The sequence below is a fragment of the Lissotriton vulgaris genome, chromosome 9, assembly GCF_964263255.1.
Source record: "Lissotriton vulgaris chromosome 9, aLisVul1.2, whole genome shotgun sequence".
NCBI lineage: Eukaryota > Metazoa > Chordata > Amphibia > Caudata > Salamandridae > Lissotriton > Lissotriton vulgaris.
In genome coordinates, this window is record NC_141697.1 from 139,332,970 (window position 1) to 139,353,030 (window position 20,061).

At 42.7% G+C, this 20,061-nt stretch overlaps 1 protein-coding gene across 3 annotated transcripts in view; it reads right to left on the bottom strand.

Annotated features, from left to right (window-relative positions):
* Positions 1–20,061, bottom strand: part of GANC (glucosidase alpha, neutral C) — a 460,990-nt gene that overhangs the window by 14,109 nt on the left and 426,820 nt on the right. For all 3 annotated transcript variants that reach the window (XM_086937212.1, XM_086937211.1, XM_086937213.1), the window contains 2 exons: positions 13,770–13,882; positions 9,072–9,175 (listed from right to left, as the gene is read on the bottom strand). In XM_086937212.1, coding sequence (XP_086793338.1) covers positions 9,072–9,175; positions 13,770–13,882 — 217 coding nt within the window. The remainder of the gene's footprint in view (positions 1–9,071; positions 9,176–13,769; positions 13,883–20,061) is intronic.

Genomic DNA, 20,061 nt, shown 5'->3' on the forward strand with positions numbered 1-20,061 from the left:
GCTCACCTCTTATCCAGCCGAAGCCATCCCGAGATTAGTAGACCAGGCTGAGTTATTTGGGGAAATTTCGGGGTACAAAATAAATAAAGATAAAACCGAGATCATGGAATGGAACCAAGATATGGGGACAATAGGAGCTAAGCCACAAATGAGGTAAATGGGGATATATCTGGCCCAAAAAATTGAAGTTATACCTAGAATAAATTTAGCTAGAGTCTCTAAGGACGTTTGTGGTTTGCTTCAGCGTTGGTCAAGCCTCCCTTCAAACATCTTTGGGAGGGTCAACTTGATAAAGATGATCATCTTGCCAAAAATAACTTTTTTATTTAACTCTTTTCCATTATAGTTTACCACGCCTGATATCACAAAATTACAGGGAAAAATTGGCTCCTTTATTTGGAATACTAAGTCACCAAGAATCTCCTGGAAAAAGCTAAGGAGAAGTTTAAATACAGGAGGGCTGGCTTTGACGGACATACTTATTAACTGTCACTCATTTCATTTTAAGAACTTCAGAACACTGGCATCCTCACTAGGTTTACTCTTTCAGGCCTTATTGCATGATATTCCCCAGGGGCAAGAGTTCTTTCTTTTTAAATTCGGTGATCCGAAATTCTACAAAAAAGTAAGGCTTAAGATCCTGGGTGCAGCCTTGAAGAACTGGCTATATATTAGGAAAAGTCTAAACATCCCCTATTACGCATCCCAGGCCCCGATCTGGGACTCTCCGGGTACGCCAGTCTGTCTCAAAGATCAATTGTCCTGGCCCCTAAGAATGGCAGGTCTAAATTGTTGGGGGGACTTGCAGAAAGATTTGCAGCTTTTAAGTTGGGAGTCCCTCTCTAGTATGACTGGCCGGACACTCACTAGGTTCAAGTATTATCAGTTGTCAGGAGGTGGGCAACCAAATCCTGGGATATTGTAGAATCAAACTCAAAATTCGACTCAGTCTCAAGGAGGGTTAGATGGAAGCGTGAGGTCTCCTTCTGGTATTGGGCTATGCTAGAGGTCGAGCGAATGACAGATTCTGAACTACAAAAACTTTGGAGTAATGTCACCAGTCTAAATACTAACAACATTAAGGATATTTGGGGGGACTCTTTTACTATTTTGCAGGCAGTGGTTAAACCTGCTGCCCTTAAAAGAAACCATCTATATACTATGCATAGGGTATATATAATACCTAAAAAATTAGTTAAGATCACTTGCCTAGAATATCATTGCCCTAAGTGTAAGCATCCGGCCGCGGATGATTTCCATATGTTTGTCGATTGTCCGGAGATAATAAACTATTGGATTAGGATACAGGAATTTCTGGAGGACGTCCTTCATCAACAATTGGAAGTCACCCCGAGGACTATTCTCTCTGGACTTAAGACAGATCACCATCTAAATGAACTATCTACAAAATTAATCTTTTATGTTATCATCTTGGCAAGGCGCGAAATATGTAGGGCCTGGAAAGATGTAAATCCCCCGACTTTCACTGAATGCCTGAAACATATAATTCTTATAAGTGAATCTGACATGGCATGTGACTTTACAAGTTATGATAAGATCTGGGCGGCCCTTGTGGCTTGGCGTAACAGGTAAATGGTGTTCCAATGATTTTCCCGGGCACTGTTGGTTCTTTCCTTCAAAGTAACACAGGGTCCTCGCAGCGGTGTGAAATGGAGTGGACTAAGAAAACAGTAGCGGCTTGAGGGATTTACATCTTTCTCTCCTTATTGGTCTTAAACATCAGGGTCGGAATAGAATGACCAATCGAGAGAGGACGTATGGTTTCCCGTCAAGAATGCCCATCATGGTGTATGAGGAAAACCAAAAAACAAGAAAAAAAAATACACAAAAACACAGAAACAATTATTCACCGAATACACAAATAAATAAATATTCACAAGCAAATAATTTTGTTTTTATTTTAATGGCACGGTTGGAGATTTCTATTCTATTGAGGGCACTCAACATTATACCATATTCTCTTTGCTGCATTTGCACTGCTCTCACGAATCAATCTCAGAGTACTAACTTTTAGCTCAAATTTCAAATTCCTTCACATTTAAAGAATGATTTAATTTTGTAAGGAAGCGTGGACCCCATTGGGCCCCTGGAACACAGGTTAAGAACCACAGTTGTAGAGTACTCCCAATGGTAGACTACTGACTGAAACAAGTAAAATGCCCCACCCTACCCGTGATTTCCCACAAGCACGGAGGGGTTACACAAAGCAATCTCTCTCCACCCAGGAGTATACAGCAACAGTCTCAGCAACCCATTTCCCAAACCCATAAGTCTATATGCTGTCAGCCCTTCACAAAGGTGGCTGGTGGCAGAGTTGCTGCTCAGTGGAGCCACCAACTGGATGTCTCCTTCTTTGGAGAGGGATTCTTAGGCATTTCAGGGAACCACAAGACCTCACACTTACAGGGGTCTCAGTCAAACTCACCAGTGCCACTCACACACTGCCAAGCCATAACCTTCAAAATGCTGTTCTACTATTTGACAATCTCTTCATTCCAATGCAGGGTTGTAATGCCAAAATGGTAGAAGGAGCCGGAGTTGGAAGGGGTCTGGATCTAACTTGTATATGGATGCACCCTCACAAATTTGACCCAGTCTTGCTGCCCACCTGCCGACTAACACTAGTGGAAGTCTGGCCAGTGCTTAATTTGCTAAGCAAATGCATGCCAGTGCCCAAAGCGCTGCAAAAAAAATGGTGCTATTAAATGCTGATGTCCTGTATACAAAGGCTGCATAGTCTTGAATCCCCTCATGACTCTTTAATCCACTACCAGACACTCTGCCTATTTATCTCTCTCCTGCAGATTCCTGCTTTCTCCCTTTGCGCCCAATATCCGTCTTTCTCTTCCTCTGTCTTTTCCCTTTGCGTGTATTTGAATCTTCCATCAATAAGTGCCAGGACCCAAGAATAAGTGCTGATGGTCCCCGCCAGCAACCACCGACTCAAATTAAGCATTGAGGTCCCCATTTACAGGGATTTTCTAATGACTGAACATCTACCAGTTATTGCACAGTGTTGTATTCTCTGCACTTATGTTTTGCTGTACCCCTTTAAGTCTTACATTCCATTTTCCTGATGTCATCTTCCACTGTGTTCTCCCCAGTCAGTTAGCTCCCTGCTTTCTGATGGGAACACCAGTTATTCTCTGTAGTGCATAATAAATGCCTTATATTCCTTCATTGGCCTCATTACTTCATTTACTACACATGGCGACGATGAGCAGGGCGAGCTAAACAACTACAGAGGGAGAAGAACTCCACTGGTGAGAGAAGAACCACGCAATTATAAGAAGAAAAAAAATATTTGAGACTGGTGAAGAACTTGACAAAAGAGTAAAAATGTCATGTTGAAAAGAAACTGAAAGAAAAGGAAATCACCAGAGGAAAATCTCACAAGAATTATTTCAAGTCACTTTGAGGAAAAGTGCATCATCTTCATGGAAAAGTTCCAGTAAGGAAAGAGACATTCTTTGGGAAAAGAAGAACTATAAAAGAGTAAAGGAAATCGACCTTTGGCTTTGACACCTTATTCAAACTATTGGTGAGTTTGAGAGACCTTTTAACCTAATTTTGAGTCTGACTGTGTCCCTTAAGAGTAGTGGAGAATCGTCATTAGAACTGTGCATTTAATTGGAATTAAAACGGACCATTACTTTCCTTTTGATTGCCTATGGATTGACTGCTTAGTTCGAAACAAAATGCACAATTTCTACTCTATTGATCACTAACGTTAATTGTGATCGTCGGAAAACAGTCTGCTGCATCTTTTAAATCTGTCTGCATCTTTTAAAGTACGAGCGCGAGCAGACAGCGCCTACCTGATCTTTCCTGGTGTCACCGCTCGAACCAAGCCATTCGCACCGTAGACGTCACACAGAACGTCTAGCAGGAAGTGGATCGGAGACCAGCGTCAGGCAACGTCAGGCGGCAATGACGCATCGACGCAACGGAGACGCCATTTTGTTTACACGGTAACTAGGCAACGCGTTATACGAGCGCTGTTTCCAGTAACTAAACAACGCGTTATACAAGCATCGTAGCAGCTGGCAAAGGACACATTCCGTGGCTAATTATTCAAAAGACGAGCGACAGCAAACAACAAGGGAGGTGATTTAAACGGTGAGAAAATCATTTGGAGAAATCAAAAGTACACTTTAAAGGTTCAAGGGTAACTAGAATGTCAAGTAGTTTCTGACGCAATCCACATTACTAGACTGTGTACATTATGACATTAAACTGAATGGCCTACTTAAAGCATCTTTTTGGAACAGTACTTTAATATACTGAACTTAAAGGATTAAAAAAAAATATTTTTTTTGTGTGTTTGGTGTGGAAGAGTGCCCACATCAATGAAAACTGACCACCTGTGTGTAGAGAAGAGTAGCGCCTACACTATTTTATAAGCAATATATCGAGAGTGTGCAATTAAAAAAAAAAAACTTTTGAAATGGAGAACCTCAATGTTATTGTACCTCCTATGTTCCTACAAACTACTGGAGATCCACCCATTGAGTGGGATGAATGGATAGACATTTTCGAGAATTATATAGAAGCGCTTGATGGGAAGGATTTCAGTGCAACTAGAAAAAAAGCCCTTTTGTTAAGTGCTTTAGGCAAAGAAGGTCAACGTTCTTTTAAATATCTTCCGGTAGGACTAAACCAAGATGGAAGGGCAATAACCAACGTGTACACAGAAGCAAAGGCTCGTATGAAGAAGCAGTATGCAAAGGAAGTAAATATTGTCATGGCGAGACATACATTTTACACTCAACCCCAAAGGAATGAGGAATCAGTGGACCAATTTGTGGCTAGGTTACGTGAGTTGTCCATTAAATGTAATTTCGGAGAGATAAGAGACAAAATGATACGAGATCAGTTGATAGTACAATGCCGGAATAAAAAGATGCAGGAAAAACTGTGGGCTGCAAAAAATCCTACCTTGCAAATGGCTATTGACATAGCGAAAGTAGTTGAGGAATCGAATGCATGTATGAGAGAGATGGAAAGAAAAGATAACGCAAAGGAAAATGTACAAGGGAATGGAGTTTCTTGTGTTGAACATGATGAAGTTGCTGCTGTGAACAAGAAAAGTGTAGATCTGGGTGAGAGAGGTCCGAGGAGATTTAACAATGGGTTTTCAGGCAATGACAAGAATAGATTCCAAGGGAGGATGTGCAGTAGGTGCGGGAGTACTTTCCATAGCTCAGATTTCAGGAGATGCTTTGCTATTGACAAAGTGTGTAGAAAGTGTGGGAGGAAAGGACATTTCGCCAAGATGTGTAGGGGTGCAAATGCTGATAAAGTGGCTGTTGTGGAAAACAGGGAAGTAGTGAGAGACATTATTGGTGTTGAGGGTGCCAACAAAATATTGTGTTTGGGTGAGGATGGTGTGAGCGAAGGTGAGCCTGGTAGAAGACACAGGCCTAAAGCGCAATTTCTTATTGATAAAATAGAGATCCAGTTGATGGTTGATCCGGGGTCATTGTGGACTATTATCCCCAAAGATATGTACTTGGAAAATTGGAAGGACGTGCAATTATTGGCTAGTGATATTAGTCCCTGTGGGTATCAGGGTGAGAGTATAGATGTGATCGGATTTATGGTATGTGTAATATCATTTAAGGACCGTTCCGCTAAAGGAAAGGTGTATGTAGCCAAATCGGGTCCTGCAATTTTGGGGTGGGGGCAACAGTATGACCTCGGTATAATCATCAATCCCAGGGCAGCACAACAGGTGATGGTTGTAGATAGTATAACCACGGATTCAATTGTTGAAGGGATGAATAGTTTGTTTGATGAGCACATTGGAGAGTTGAGAGGTTATGTGCATAAGATTGTACTGCGTGATGATGCCGTACCTATGCAACACAGGGTGAGGAAGGTTCCATTTATTGCACGTGAGGAAGTGAAGAAGATGTTGAAGGAGATGCTAGACCAGGGGGTGATAGAACAGATCGAAACGTCACCCTGGATTTCTCCCGTAGTCATTACGACCAAATCTGACGGAAAATTCCGTTTTTGTGTGGACCTTCGCACCCTGAACCAGAACATTGTAGTAGACAACTTCCCATTACCGAACATCAACGAGTTGGTTTTGTCACTACAAGGGGGAAAGTACTTCTCTAAGCTGGATCTCCGCAGCGCTTATCACCAAATAAAGCTACATCAAGACTCCAAGGCATTGACAGCTTTCATAACAACTGAGGGAATATATCAATTCACACGTATGCCTTTCGGACTTGCCTCTGAAGCTGGAGTATTTCAAAGAATGATGGGGGCTGTACTGAAGGGTGTGAACAACGTGGTGTATTTCCAGGACGATGTTTTGATATTTGGAGAGACTGTTGAAGAACGCAGTTTGATTTTAAAAACAGTTTTGGAGAGGATGGAACAAGCCGGATTGACTCTAAAGAAAGAGAAATGTAAATTTGCGGTGGAGGAAGTTGAATACCTTGGATATACTCTGTCTGTTGACGGGGTTAAACCCAAGAGAGATTTATTGGACTCTATCAGGAATGCACCAGCTCCGTGTGACAAAGATCAGTTGAGGTCTTTTCTCGGCCTCATTGAGTACTATGCTAAGTTTGTAAGAGATTTTGCAGAGAAAACCGAAAAGATTAAGGTGTTGTTGAGGAAAGGATGCAAGTTTGTGTGGGGTGTGGAACAAGAAGAGTGTTTTAAAAAGATCAAAGTTGAAATTTGTGAGGCAGGCATCTTAACATCGTTCGACACCAACCGTAAGTCAGTCTTGACGGTGGATGCGAGTGCTGTGGGGGTTGGTGCGGTTTTGGCTCAAGTACATGAATCTGGACTCAAGACTGTAGCTTTTGCTTCAAGGACACTCACAACGGCAGAGAGGAATTACTCTATAATCGAGCGGGAGGCTCTAGCTGCAGCGTGGGGTTGTGAGTATTACAGAATGTACTTGTGGGGGTTCAAGTTTACGTTGTTGACAGATCACAAACCCTTAGTTAAAATCCTTTCACCTGGTGGGGCTGGCAAGGGTTCTGCGAGGTTAGCTAGACTCGCTGCTAGGATTCAAGAGTATTTGTACACTGTTGAGTATATTCCAGGTTGGAGGAACTGCCAAGCTGATGGGCTCTCTAGACTTCCACTACCTTGGGAGATGGTAGACAAGTTAGGGGTAGAATCACTCAATTCAGAAGGGTCTGTGGCTGCTGTGGATGAGGTAGTGGATATGTGTGCTGGAGCAATTAGTAGGAGTTGGTGGAATACCTCCATGGCTAAGGACGTGGTGTTGAGTGAAGTGAAAGACCTGATTGTGAAGGGTCCAAGGAGAGAGAGTTGCTTATCCCCTGCACTTCGCCCATATTTGAAAGTTCTGGAACAATTGTCTGTCTTGGACAAAGATGGTTTCATGATTTTAATGGAAGATAAATTTATTCCTCCACAGGAAGTGAGGTTTACTCTATTTAAGTTAGCCCACGAGGGTCACCTAGGACAGTCCCTCACTAAGAGGAGAGTTAGGGAGAATTTTTGGAGGCCCGGAATGGACTTAGAAATCTCTCAGTGGGTGGAAAAATCTACAGACTGCTTGGAGAGCGAGAAGAGGCTTAAAGTCGGCAGTCATGCTGGTTGTGGCTCAATAGTAGACCCAGGGTGTCCATGGCACACCATATGTCTTGATTTCATTGGCCCGTTTTACCAGTTGAGTCAAGATATGAGGTTTGGGTTAGTAGTAGTTGATGTTTCTTCAAAGTGGTTGGTAGTTAAATTCATGAAGGAGATCACTACGAACAGCACTATTACTGTGTTGAGTGCCATTTTTAGAGAGGAAGGTTTTCCAACAAGGATTATCACCGATAATGGGACGCAATTGACTTCCCTGGAGATGGCTAATTTCTTGGGAAAGTGCGGTATTGCACATTCAAGGACCTCACTTTACAACCCCCAGGGGAATGGATTAGTCGAGAGGGCGAACCGGATGGTTAAAGGTGCGATTCAGATGGCGATCTCTTCTAGGACGGATGTGAGAGGATTGGTTAATGACCTGGTTTGGGCCTACAGAACTACTGAAAATGGTGTGACTGGTATGATTCCTTTTAGTGTCATGAGGGGGCGTTCAGCTGGTACCAAGCTTGTCGCTGCATGGATGAAGGAGTATCTGAACGCTGACGTTCCCGTTGGCCCTGACAATCCTGACAATGTGAGTGAACCAGATGGAAGGTGTAAATTTGCAGTGAATGATTGGGTGAAAGTCAAACCTGGTCGAGTTGCCGTCGGGTTGACGAAGTTCAGGGGACCATTTAAGGTCAAGTCTGTCCATAAAAGGTTTGTGACTCTATTTAACGGTGAGAGTTGGAATTTGAGGCGTGTGGCACTGTACAAGAAGGCTGAGTGTGGGGGTAATGTGCCTCCTAATGAGATTGGTGCTGGTAGAGCTCAGAGAGTGAGAAGACCTCCGGGTTACTTACATGATTTTGTTTGCAAGTAAGGTCTCTCTCTGTAACGAAGAACATGTGCTTAGTATTTTTTTTTTTTTACTTTTGTTTCTTCTATACGAAGGGAAGAGGCTATGTTGTATTCTCTGCACTTATGTTTTGCTGTACCCCTTTAAGTCTTACATTCCATTTTCCTGATGTCATCTTCCACTGTGTTCTCCCCAGTCAGTTAGCTCCCTGCTTTCTGATGGGAACACCAGTTATTCTCTGTAGTGCATAATAAATGCCTTATATTCCTTCATTGGCCTCATTACTTCATTTACTACACACAGCATTTCAGTTATAGGCATTATCTTGTTTCTAGCCATGGGCAACTCCCACTGCCATGCAGAAAGTACAACTCCTCTTCATAATTCAAACCTAGAGTTTTTCCAAATAAGATTCTGAACATGAAATGTATTATCTTGCACAAGCTGATGGTCTGCCCTTACTCAGAATGTCTTACCTAAGAACCACAGATGTATGTTTCACTTAGAGTATGCTCCCTTGACTATTGGCTGCCCACATCAAACCAAATTGGTATTTACCCAAGCTTAGACCAGCAGTGCTTTGCTCCTATGGAGTACAGTGATAAGAACTTTTGCTCACCTGATTCAATGACTGCCACAGATGATGGACATTTACTGATCCCCAGGATCTGAACCTTCTCTAGCAGACACTCAGTGCTGTACGTTCCCTTTTCATCTGCAGAGCTGAAAAGAAAACATGTGGATTCGTTAAAACTTGCTTCTGGATCTCAATGGATTTGGAAGACAGACAAAGAGAGATAGAACAGGAATTTTTAGGGACGCGAAAGAAAGTAAGCTACTGTTTCTCTAGGGAAGAGAGGAAGACTGTGTGTCGCTAGAAGACAGAGAGAGAAGCAATGTAGGGCTAGGTGACAGAGTCAGAAGGAAGTGGGTGGAATGAAAGCTGAGGAGATGGGAATAACATTTGTGCTGGGACATGCATGGTGCACTATTAGGCCACCACAACCAACCTTTCAGTACCAGCAATAGAACGTATTCGAGCATTCAGTCAAATGCTAGCAGTTGATACTGCAGAAGCGAAAAAAACAAAGACTTATGACTAACTGAATGTATACCTTTTTTAATTTCTTCATCAATATATGAAGTACATTAATGGACACTAAAATAAGCTAAGAGCAGTTTTCAAGAGGGCAATTTTAATTTACTGTATACGATTTAAAGGGACATTACTCATGCTTATCAGTTGGGCTGTTCTAATTTTAAGGGGCCAGTTTCACAGTCTTCTTGGGAGGAGTGAAATCATTTTAATAAGTACCACCAGCACTTCTCAGCAGAGACACTAATATACTTTGTCACAAGGACCCCTTCTGTTACTTCTGAAGGCGCAGAACCCGTACTAACAACTCCCTTAATGCAAAAATTGCCTCAATGTCAGTAGGGCTGCCAAAAAAATGTATATTAGGTCGGGAGAGAGAGAGGCTACTTCTCATCAGGTAAGGAGATCGGTTAATGAGAAAATATAAGACTTCTACATTCTTATGCTTCTTCTCAGAAGGGCTGCCATATCTTTCAGTACCTGGAACTGCTGGTTGACACAACATCATGTTCACAGTCTCAACAGCTCTCTCACCTTTCTGATTGGGTAGTGTTCAGCGTCAAAAGCTTGATCTGCTGTGGAACATATGGAGTCAAAGTACTCTCAATCTAGCACTTTTCATTACCTCTCCCAAGCCTTATAAATAAATTGACATTACTGTCCAAAGCCCACAGCCTTTAAGAAGGAGGCAATGGTCAAATAAAAAACGTCTAGCTTTCGAAATAGGATTGCCTATTCATGACCTTCTAGAGCTGTGGCAAGAGAGATACATCTCAACTTTGATTGAGACTGCTCAAGCCCTACCTCTGTTGGTCTTCTGTAAAATACAGCATGGATGGTTACTTTTCCTGCTGTAGAAATAGTTATTTTTTTGCAGCACCCAGGCTTCAGTCTTGGTGAAACCTGGGTATATGTGGAGACAAGCACTGACCCTGAACTTCAGTGCTTCAAAACATATACTAACTACCACAAACACTTCTCAGCAAGCCAGTTAACTCCATGGCTGCTAGAGCAATTCCCGCTGGGTGCGGAAATATTCAGAAACCCATGCTCCATGACGAGCTCAGCTCGTCATGAGCGTCGAAGGTGTTATACTTCTGATCCGTCAACAAAATGTCCGTCCACATCTTTACTGCCAGGCAAATGTCTGCCACGGTCCCTGATCCTGGCATTGCGACAAAGAAGGGTGCAGTTCACAGGTTTGCACCTTAACGCTGGTGGTGCATGGCGGTAAAGACGGGGAACGGACATTTAGTTGGTGGATCAGACGGTATGATTCAAAATGTTGGGACAGAAGCGGCACTGGATTGCTCAGAAATAGCCGTTATACCTTACTTGTACTGAGAGAATGATTACATAGGAACTCCTTTGTTGCAGCTATGAATTAATATATGTTAAAAGATAATATCATGTACGCTAAACAATTTTATGATCTGAAATACACCTCGTTTTTTAATGTTTTAATTATAATATAAGTGATATTTGAGGCCATGGGTGTTTGAAATAATATGATAAAAACAAGTGAAAATATAAGTGCTGCAACAAGGTTAAAACCGAAGTATGTTGTTTATATCTAAGGGCTGATGAGTATATAATGAAGGATAAAAAATGGCGATTGGTCAAATTGAGAAAGCGTGTTTGACCAGCCGAAACGCGTTTCTTGTCAATAGATGCCAGAAACCAGATACGTGCAGTGTCATTGGATGTATCTACGATTGGCCTTCATGCTGTTTGATACAATTAAATGAGTTGCTTACCTCCTGTCTAAAATTGTAAAGCCACCTTTATGCAGTCACAACACATTTCTGCAGAACTGCTATTTAGGTATACAGATATATTACAGGTACATTTTCACAGGAGGTGAGTCAGGTGACACACTTTCAAGAGAGGTACTGGCACTTCTTACTCTGAAGGACTGCTACAATTATTATGCGAAGACACCAGCTCTTCCCAAAGGGATGTACTTGAATTTTATTACCAGTTTACAGGAGGGGAGGTCTTACATTTCATCATAGTACTTTCTTTTAATGTTGCATCGCCTGCACCCTCATTAGGCTCCTAGTTAGAGAAATCCTGAATTGTTAATTGTACCTGCACTGTAAAATTCCTGAATACAAATCACCTTCTTTGGATAACTAGATACTTAAGTTGGGGTACCACTCTCATGAATACAGAGGTGCTGAAATATTGGCTGTCTCTGCATCTCTTCGCATCAATGTGTGGGGCAGAGTTCAATCCATCCTAATACTAGGCAGCTCTTCTCCTTAAAAGGTGCGTTTTTGCGGATCTTTAATGAGAACGTCTTCTAGATAAAAGAGCTGCTGTAATGTTAGATCTGTGTCCACCTTGAGCACTACATAGGGATCAATAAGTGCTGCAAGTCTGAATAAGTCCCTACACTGAACATCTGTCCTGGAAAGAGAAGGGTCAGTTAGTTAAATCAGCCTCTGATAGCAGATGCTGCATTTTCCACCTTTGCTGGATTTAGAGCTGACCAGTGTGATCTGTTCCTGTCAGACACTGCTGCACCAAAACCAAAACAGGAGAGATATATATGATTCACCTAATGCACTGGGAATACATTATGGGTGATTTAATGTATGCATGCTTTCTTCATCTATCCTCAAAACACAGAAAACCCACCAGGTTATGGATCCACTGCCTCCACAATAGATAACATGGCCTTTGCACACCCTCACTGCATTCCAGTGATCAGGACAAGTTAAAAGAAAGGCCCAGGTAGACCTTTATGAAATGTTCTACTGCTAACATACACAGAGGCTAGAATTTGTCTCCACACACAAAAATATTTGGTGAAGCTCACTATAAAAATGGGCTAAAACCTTATTGTCATAGGAATGGAACAGACATATTGATACCAAAGGTCTGTCTAATAGCTACTGTATTTCCTGGAAACATGTGCTGCTTTAAATTATTTAATGGCTGATGGTGATTCCTGTCTACCATGGCTTTTCATAACTTGTCCCTTTTATGGTACTCCACCTCAGTTACTCTGGACTCGTAGAGTTGAAACTCTTCTGCTAGAAGTTACCATCTATCTATCCTATCATTGACTTTATGCTTGTTTTTAACCATGTACACAGCTGCACAACTAAATCAAAGAATAATAGAGGTACAGGTAGACAATAGTTTGGAGCATGTGTCAAACAGGAGAAGTGGAGGAGAGGGACAGACAAAAGGTGGGGGGTAGAGGGAGAAAAAGAGAAGGAAGAATGAAAGTTATCAGTGGAGAAAGGAGGGAGATGGAGGAGAGAAGGGTTGGAGACTAGGAAGAGAGGGCAGGAGAGTGAAAGAAGGGAGGAGAAGGAAACACAGAGAAAGAGAAAGATGGAGCCAGAGCTAAACTAGGAGGAAAAAGAAACAAGGACAATATATACAGGGGAACAAAAAGTGTATAAATAGGAGTAGAGAGATGAAAGGAAATAAGTCAGTAGTAGAGCATAATAGTCAGACAAGAGAGGCAGAAAGAAGGATAAAGAGTGAAGAACAGAGTGGAAGAGACAAGGGAAATGGGTTTTCTGTGTCTTACTTAGTGTTAAGTGTAGGGGTTTCTAAGTGAAACCTTACATAGAATGGTTATCTGATGGTGTTTTCTGTGTGGTGTTTGCTGCACGCAAGGGAACCCTGTCCTGTCTTTTTTCTGTCAAGATTAGAGTCTTGTTTGTATCCCAGGATGTCTATATATTTCTGCTTCTTCTACTGGCGATGAGTTTGTAAGAAGGGTTGGAATGTGAACACCAGCTGGTCATTCTCCTAGTCCCCACTTTAAAGACAAGATGCACACCAACTTATTTATTACCAATACTTTTTCAATTGGATCATGTGACACAAGTCTTCTGATTGCCTGCTGCATCTACCTTTTGTGTCCAACTTTTGTTTCTAAGTTGCAAGGCACAGTTGCTATAAACATTAGGTCTCAGATGTGATGCTGTGGTCAGGCAATCTACATGGAACTCAGGCATTCAAGAGAGATACACAAATCTAGACTCCCTGACTAGTGAACCATGTTCTATGAATGTTTTTAAATGGGAGACTGAGGATTAAATTGCTCAATCAGAAACATAATGATCGAGTGGAAACATGCAGAGAAGTTTGTGACATCTGCACAACAAAATTCTGAACCTGAGAAAAGTTTCCTTTTTAGTGATTAACCACAAACAATGTATATATTACATATAGAAGATCCTCATGCAATCATACCTGGAGGAAAGCACAAAGTTGTGGTACATGAATCTTCTGTGAAGGAACTCATTCTTATGAAGGTATTGAAATGAATGTCCATCGTCAATGTAAATCTCTCCTACAGCTGATCCCTACAAGCATTGGGGGGAATAAACAATAAGACTTTAACACAACTTCAGTTTGTTTACTATTAGCAGTACATCATGACATAATTCAAAATTCTAGCAAAAAAGACAGAGAAAAGGATGTGAGAACGTCTAAAAGTAGTTCACGCTAGACGAATTACAATAATATATATATATATATATATATATATATATATATATATATATATATATATATATATATATATATATATATATGTCACTTTTTAGGTTCTTACTTAGCATGATACATTCTAATAAATGTTTTCCAAGCTGATACATAGAAAAATCCTGTACCTCTCAAGTGCATGAGACTTTGCAGGACCTGCCTGAATAAACCCTTCAAGTCACTGTCATTAAAACACAAAATGTATTTAAATCAATAGTAATTTTTACTTTTGCCGCACAACATTACACTTAGAAATGGATTCAAGAATGAAACCCACCTCTGCATATTTTCCCTAATCTCATTTATTGTTGTAGTTTTAAACCAACCCATTCTACCTGGGTCACAGGACCCAGTCCAAGAACAAACTGCATGCCTCTTCTATGAGAACCAAAATAAGGCAGTGTACCCAAGACTCATCATCAGGATCCGGGTTATGGTGTTGGATATAGGGACACGCTAAGGGGTTTATCAGGGCCTCAATATCCCAGTGAAGCGTTTGTCTGAAATTTAAACTGAACTCATGAAAGGCATTAGCAGAAACACAAACCTGCTGAAACTGCTTGTAACTGTAAAGGCAGGTAGCAATGAGATGACACCTTTGAGGGAACCCTATTTGTCATTTCATCACAAGCAACATGGTGCTTAGATTTGCAAGCTCTAAGATATAAATTGACCAGTGACACAGAGCCAAATGAAACAAGGCAAAGTTCAAGTTGAATTAGTTCCATTTGGATTGAGTATATTAACTACAAATTCTAACATCCCACATACACATGGGCCCAATATACAAAGCAATGCATTCCTGTGCTCCCCAAGGAGTGCATCTGCATTTTATAATTGATCATTTCCTCCAGACACTAATTTGCCTTATGTGTATTCAGTCAGTGACTTGATAGAGTATAATGAATTTAGCCTATTAAAACTATATTTCCAATACAATTATTTTAATTTGGATTTCACATTTTTATTCCCCGGTTCATGTTGCTTCTTAAAGTAGTCCCTACATAGCACCCTTCAAAAGTTAGTACAATCCTTATTTTAGGAAAACTTAACTGTAGGATGGTGACCTGTTCTGTACAAGAACAGTCAGAGTACAGACCACATGTTATACACAAGTCACACCTTCCATTAACATCCTAGCGACTTGACAAGTGTCAGGCCAGTTCCGTGTTAGGAGGGCGTGTTGTGAAGAGGAAGGGCAGCCATTTTAAATCAGCGTATGTGCTATTATGCCTATAAAGGAAACCACTGACCCTGGAGGAAATCCAATCACAGTGGATACAAAAGCACAAAATCTGGGTGATGCAATTGAGAGATGGAATTTCTTACCCTAGTGCTATCTCTTTACTTATGGAAGGAACACATACTCCTCATCTTGTAGAAAGGGGCTTATGCTCAGCCATAATGTATTGCTCTTCTGGTCACCACTGAACATTTGTTGCACAGATTTGCTCCATTCTTCAAATCTCCAGAGTCAAAAATAAAACAAAACACAATCTCCCTTTAAGACTAACTGGCTTCAATAAGGGCAGTACATTGATCCAAAAATAACTGGTCAAGAAAGGATCACTACTATACTTAGTCATCAAATGTTCTGCTTCCCTTTAGTAGGTCACTTGAAATGTACAGTGCTGAGAGTAAGCCACTGTAGGGGCCCCACCTTACTCCACCCCAGCTGAGTTCTTATCCCTGTAAGAGTTCCATACTGAGAATTATAAGCAAATATTGGGTGACTGTAGATGGTATTTTCTAGGAAAATTAGCACTAAAAATAAATAGTTTAACCAGGGGTGTGTTGTAGCAACATTTTTTTTTTGCCTACACATTTTTGCTCCAACTGGTAATTTGAATTACAAAATAATTTTCCTTTATTGCATTTTATTAATACAATATGTTATTTTGTGGTTAATGAATTAAACCATATATACTTTGAACTGTTATCAATACAACATTCAACACAATTATTAAGGACACTAGCACATTTGAACAGACTTCTCAACATAACAATAACCAATTTGTTTACAGAAATAACCTTTGACTTTTTAAATCCTATTAATTACTTAAGGTGAAAGTCACCAGCTAATCACAACAATTTAGATTTTTTGTTTTTTGATAACACATTGTATTTAGTTTGCAGAGCACAAGGTTTACACACTTAGGTCATTCAGAATTACAAACATTATACACAGTACTGATATGTAGTGCTGGCTGTATCTGCATATAGTGCCGCTATAGTGTAATTTCCTCCTTCTGTGAACTATTGTCTTTTCATGGTTCAAAGAAGGCTGTTGCCCTGCAATTTTAACAACATGAAAATGAAATGTTTTAACCTAATTAGATCAACAAGTACAAAACGTATACATTACCTTACCCAACTATTATTCACTCCCATGGCACTCCACACCCCACTCAAGGGCTTTCGGGAGCCCACCACCCCTGCTACGAACAAGTCATATGTAAGTCTCATAGTCCTCAGCTTGCTCGGTATCAAACAGGTGGAGCGCTGGGATTGTTACAGAATGTATCATGCACAGGACTTGCGTACCAGGTATTCTGTCAGGAGACAAGATGTTTTTCAAACTTTAGAGTGTTGGATATTATGTGGTAACTTTTCTCCCACTAATCTGTGCCATAGACTGTTCAGCCTGCACACACGTGTGGGTGTTGGCTCCTATTAGATGGTATCTATGGGTTCAATTTGTTATGCCTTTCCACTTTTCCTTCTCATCCTCCAAGTGTACCAGGATCGCGAGAGGGAAGCAGGAAGGGGAGCGGGGCCCTGTAGATCCGGCCCTGCAGTACGCTGGGGCTGGTGGAAGGCCAGAAACGAGCATGCCAGGAGGAGGGGAGGGAGGAGGGTGGCCTGGGAGATGGGCATGGTCTGTGCATGGCAGGAACAGGCAGCACCCCAGAGGGGGAGGCAGGGCAGTGGGATGAGACCCCCATGGACCTCACGTGGAGGCCGGCACTGCAGGCCACACAGCAGTTTGGGGGTCAGGGGGCCCCTCAGCTCATACACAATAAGGCCAAAAAGTGAGGGTAGGGCCCGGCGAGCATTACCCTTCCAAAAGCGGGTGTGAGGGAGGTGGGCAGCAGGGGCAACAGCCCCCCACCCATACTCCCCAGATGGGCAGGAATGAACCTTGAAGAAAAAGTCAGAGAACAACGCCGGATCATCCAGGACTCTGAGTAGAGGTGGGAGGTCATGTGCGCAGCCAGGGAGGGCCGTGGATTTGAACCCTGGGGGGATGGACCGCTTAGTCTCACTCCGGAGGAGGAAGCAAGGGTTGAGGACGATGCTAGGGTTGAGGGAGCCAAGGGCAAACGGGTATGGGTAGAGGAGGAGAGTCACACGAGGACAGGCACAGGGACAGCCGAGACGGTGGAGAGACCTGGTGGCGCGGAGCCTCCTCAAGTTGGAGCAGCCTGGGGGGCACAAACCGGCAAGAGAGGCCGGTAGAATTGATGGGGCGCCGGTGAGGCGCAAAACGGCCTTGAGATGCTGGCAAGAAGAAGCAGGGGGGTCCGTCTCCAACGAGGGATCGGGCACCGGTGGCATGTTTAGAGGATTGTAGCGGTGTTTCAGTAAAGAAGGGAAAAGGGCAGAAGACAACGGTGCATAAAGTGATGTGGGTGCCTGTAAAGATTCAGTCAGAGTTGCAGTTAGACTATGGTTATGAAAGTGTTGAGTTGGAGGAAGGCAAAGTACGGAGTGATGAGTATTTGACGTTTGGGGATGCAGGTGGTTCGGGGAAGGCAACCAGAATATTTGGTGTTTTGCAGGAGGCAAGTGCGGCCAAAGACAAGACAAGTCAGAAGAAAACCAGCACCAAGGGCAAAGGCAGAGAGGCACAAGCAAACCTATCAGGTGAGGGTGACTGGTGGGCTGCTTGGGACGGAGGTCCAAAAGGGAGAAGGAAGAAAGCCTGCCAGTCGGTGGGTGTGGGAGATGGGTCTGTAAGGGACACAGGGGTGACATCAGGCGCAACAATGTCTCCAGCAGCGGGGGCAAAGCAAATACAATTGGTTGGCGCGAGCGTCCAGACGGACAAAGTAGAAGGGACGGAGGGGAAGGAGGAAAAGGGAGATGACAAACATCACAAAAACTCTGTTATATGGGTTTGGCTATTCCCATGGGGTCACACATATCTGACAAAATGAGAAATAGGATTTGGAGGCATGAATACGTGGATGTCTTTAAACTAGTACATAGGGAGATCCAGGCAAAGGAAGGGTCAAAGAAAGAAGAGTGGGAGCTAATGAGTAAGCCCAGGGTGCCCATTAACATGGAAAACTACACCTCACCTTTTCTCTTATATGCCACTATTTATTGTGAAAAGCACTTAGACAGGGCCATAGCCTTATTAAAATACATGGACATCACCTGAAAGGAGCAGATGCATTTCGGAGTGATTGCATGGTTGAGCTATGACGAGGAGTTTAGGGCTGGAATCAGTATTAACCCTGATAAGGCATGGGGGAGATGTACCAGGAACTGTGGATGGAATGGATGTCATCCACTCAGTCGTCAGCATCCACACATACAGCCAGCGGCCTGCCAGTGACGTACCGGTCCTTTCTGGCACATCCCGCCCAGACTGGGGTGGGAGGGGCTAATGTCAGCGCAGTGAGTGCAGGTCCATCACTGAAGCAGGGGGTGGCCCTACGAGAGCCTGTTAGAATTTCAACAAGGGTTTCTGTTCCAGACGCCCCTGTAAATGTAAGCATTTTCAGGGGATGCAGTTCGAAGGGGCCATCTTTGTAGACAAGGTCTTGCCAGTGGGGTGCGTGAACTCTTGCACATTGTTTGAGATGTTCAGCACATTCCTACAGTGGGTTTTCATGAAGAGTAGTGGTCACCAGGAAGTGTCTCATTACCTGGATGACCTTTTATTCATAGGAAAAGGAAATTCCGGAGACTGAGGGAAAGCGCTACAACAGTTTCAGGCTTTGTTGCAGGACTTAAGTGTTCCCCTAGCCAGAAAAAACAACTGGGCCCAGCTGCAGATTGACGTTCCTGGGCATTGAGTTGGAATCAGCCCAGTGGGTGGCTAGGTTGCCCGCTGGTAAAGTGACAGACATGCAGGCCTTCCTGTTGTGGGTGATCGGGGAAAAGAAGATTGACCTGCAAAGGGTTCAACAACTCATGGTTTTTCTGAATTTTGCTTGCCGGGTGATGAGATCTGGAAGAACATTTTGCTGATACCTCGGCATGGCCATGTCTGGGGTGTTTTCCCACACCACAGAGTCAGGATTTCGATGGGAGTTAGGGCAGATTTGAGGGTATGGTTTTTGACAGATTTTAATAGTGTGGCCGTGGACTTTGAGGAAGACAGGACAGTCTGGCGGATTAAAATTTTCCCTGATGCAGCAGGGGCAATGGTGTGCCGAGCAATGGACGGGCCACTGGTTGAAACAAGGGAGGAGCATAGAGTTCCTCGAATTTTTCCCATTGCTTTTTGCACTGGCGGTATGGGGCCAGAAATTTCAGACTAGGTTGGTGCTGTTCCATGTAGACAACATGACGGTGGTGGAGCTAGTGAACAAACAGAAAGGAAAGGATTTGAGACTTTTGCGACTGCTAAGGAGTTTTATGCTAAAATGCTTACAGCTGAAAGTAGTATTTCGTGCAAAAGCATGTCCCAGGGGTAAGTAATGACATTGCGGATGTTTTGTCTCATATGCAGTGGCGGCAATTTCGGGAACTGGCACTAGGACAGAGCTGCCGGACAGCATCTGCGCCTGGTGGGAGTGAGAGTGATAGGCCTGGTTGAGAAGTCAATCCATTTATGTTCGGAATTCTGTTTTTTTAAACCAATCTTTAAACATCTTCTTCTCCTCTTCAGTAGGGTTATTAACCGGTCTCTTTTCTTTGAAAAAGAGATAAATTAAATTCTAGTCAGTCTATGTATTTCTTTATTCATAGAAAGAAAAATGGCAGATGTCTATGAGATGACAGAGTATGGTTCCAGCAACCTCTACTAACAATATGTTTCATA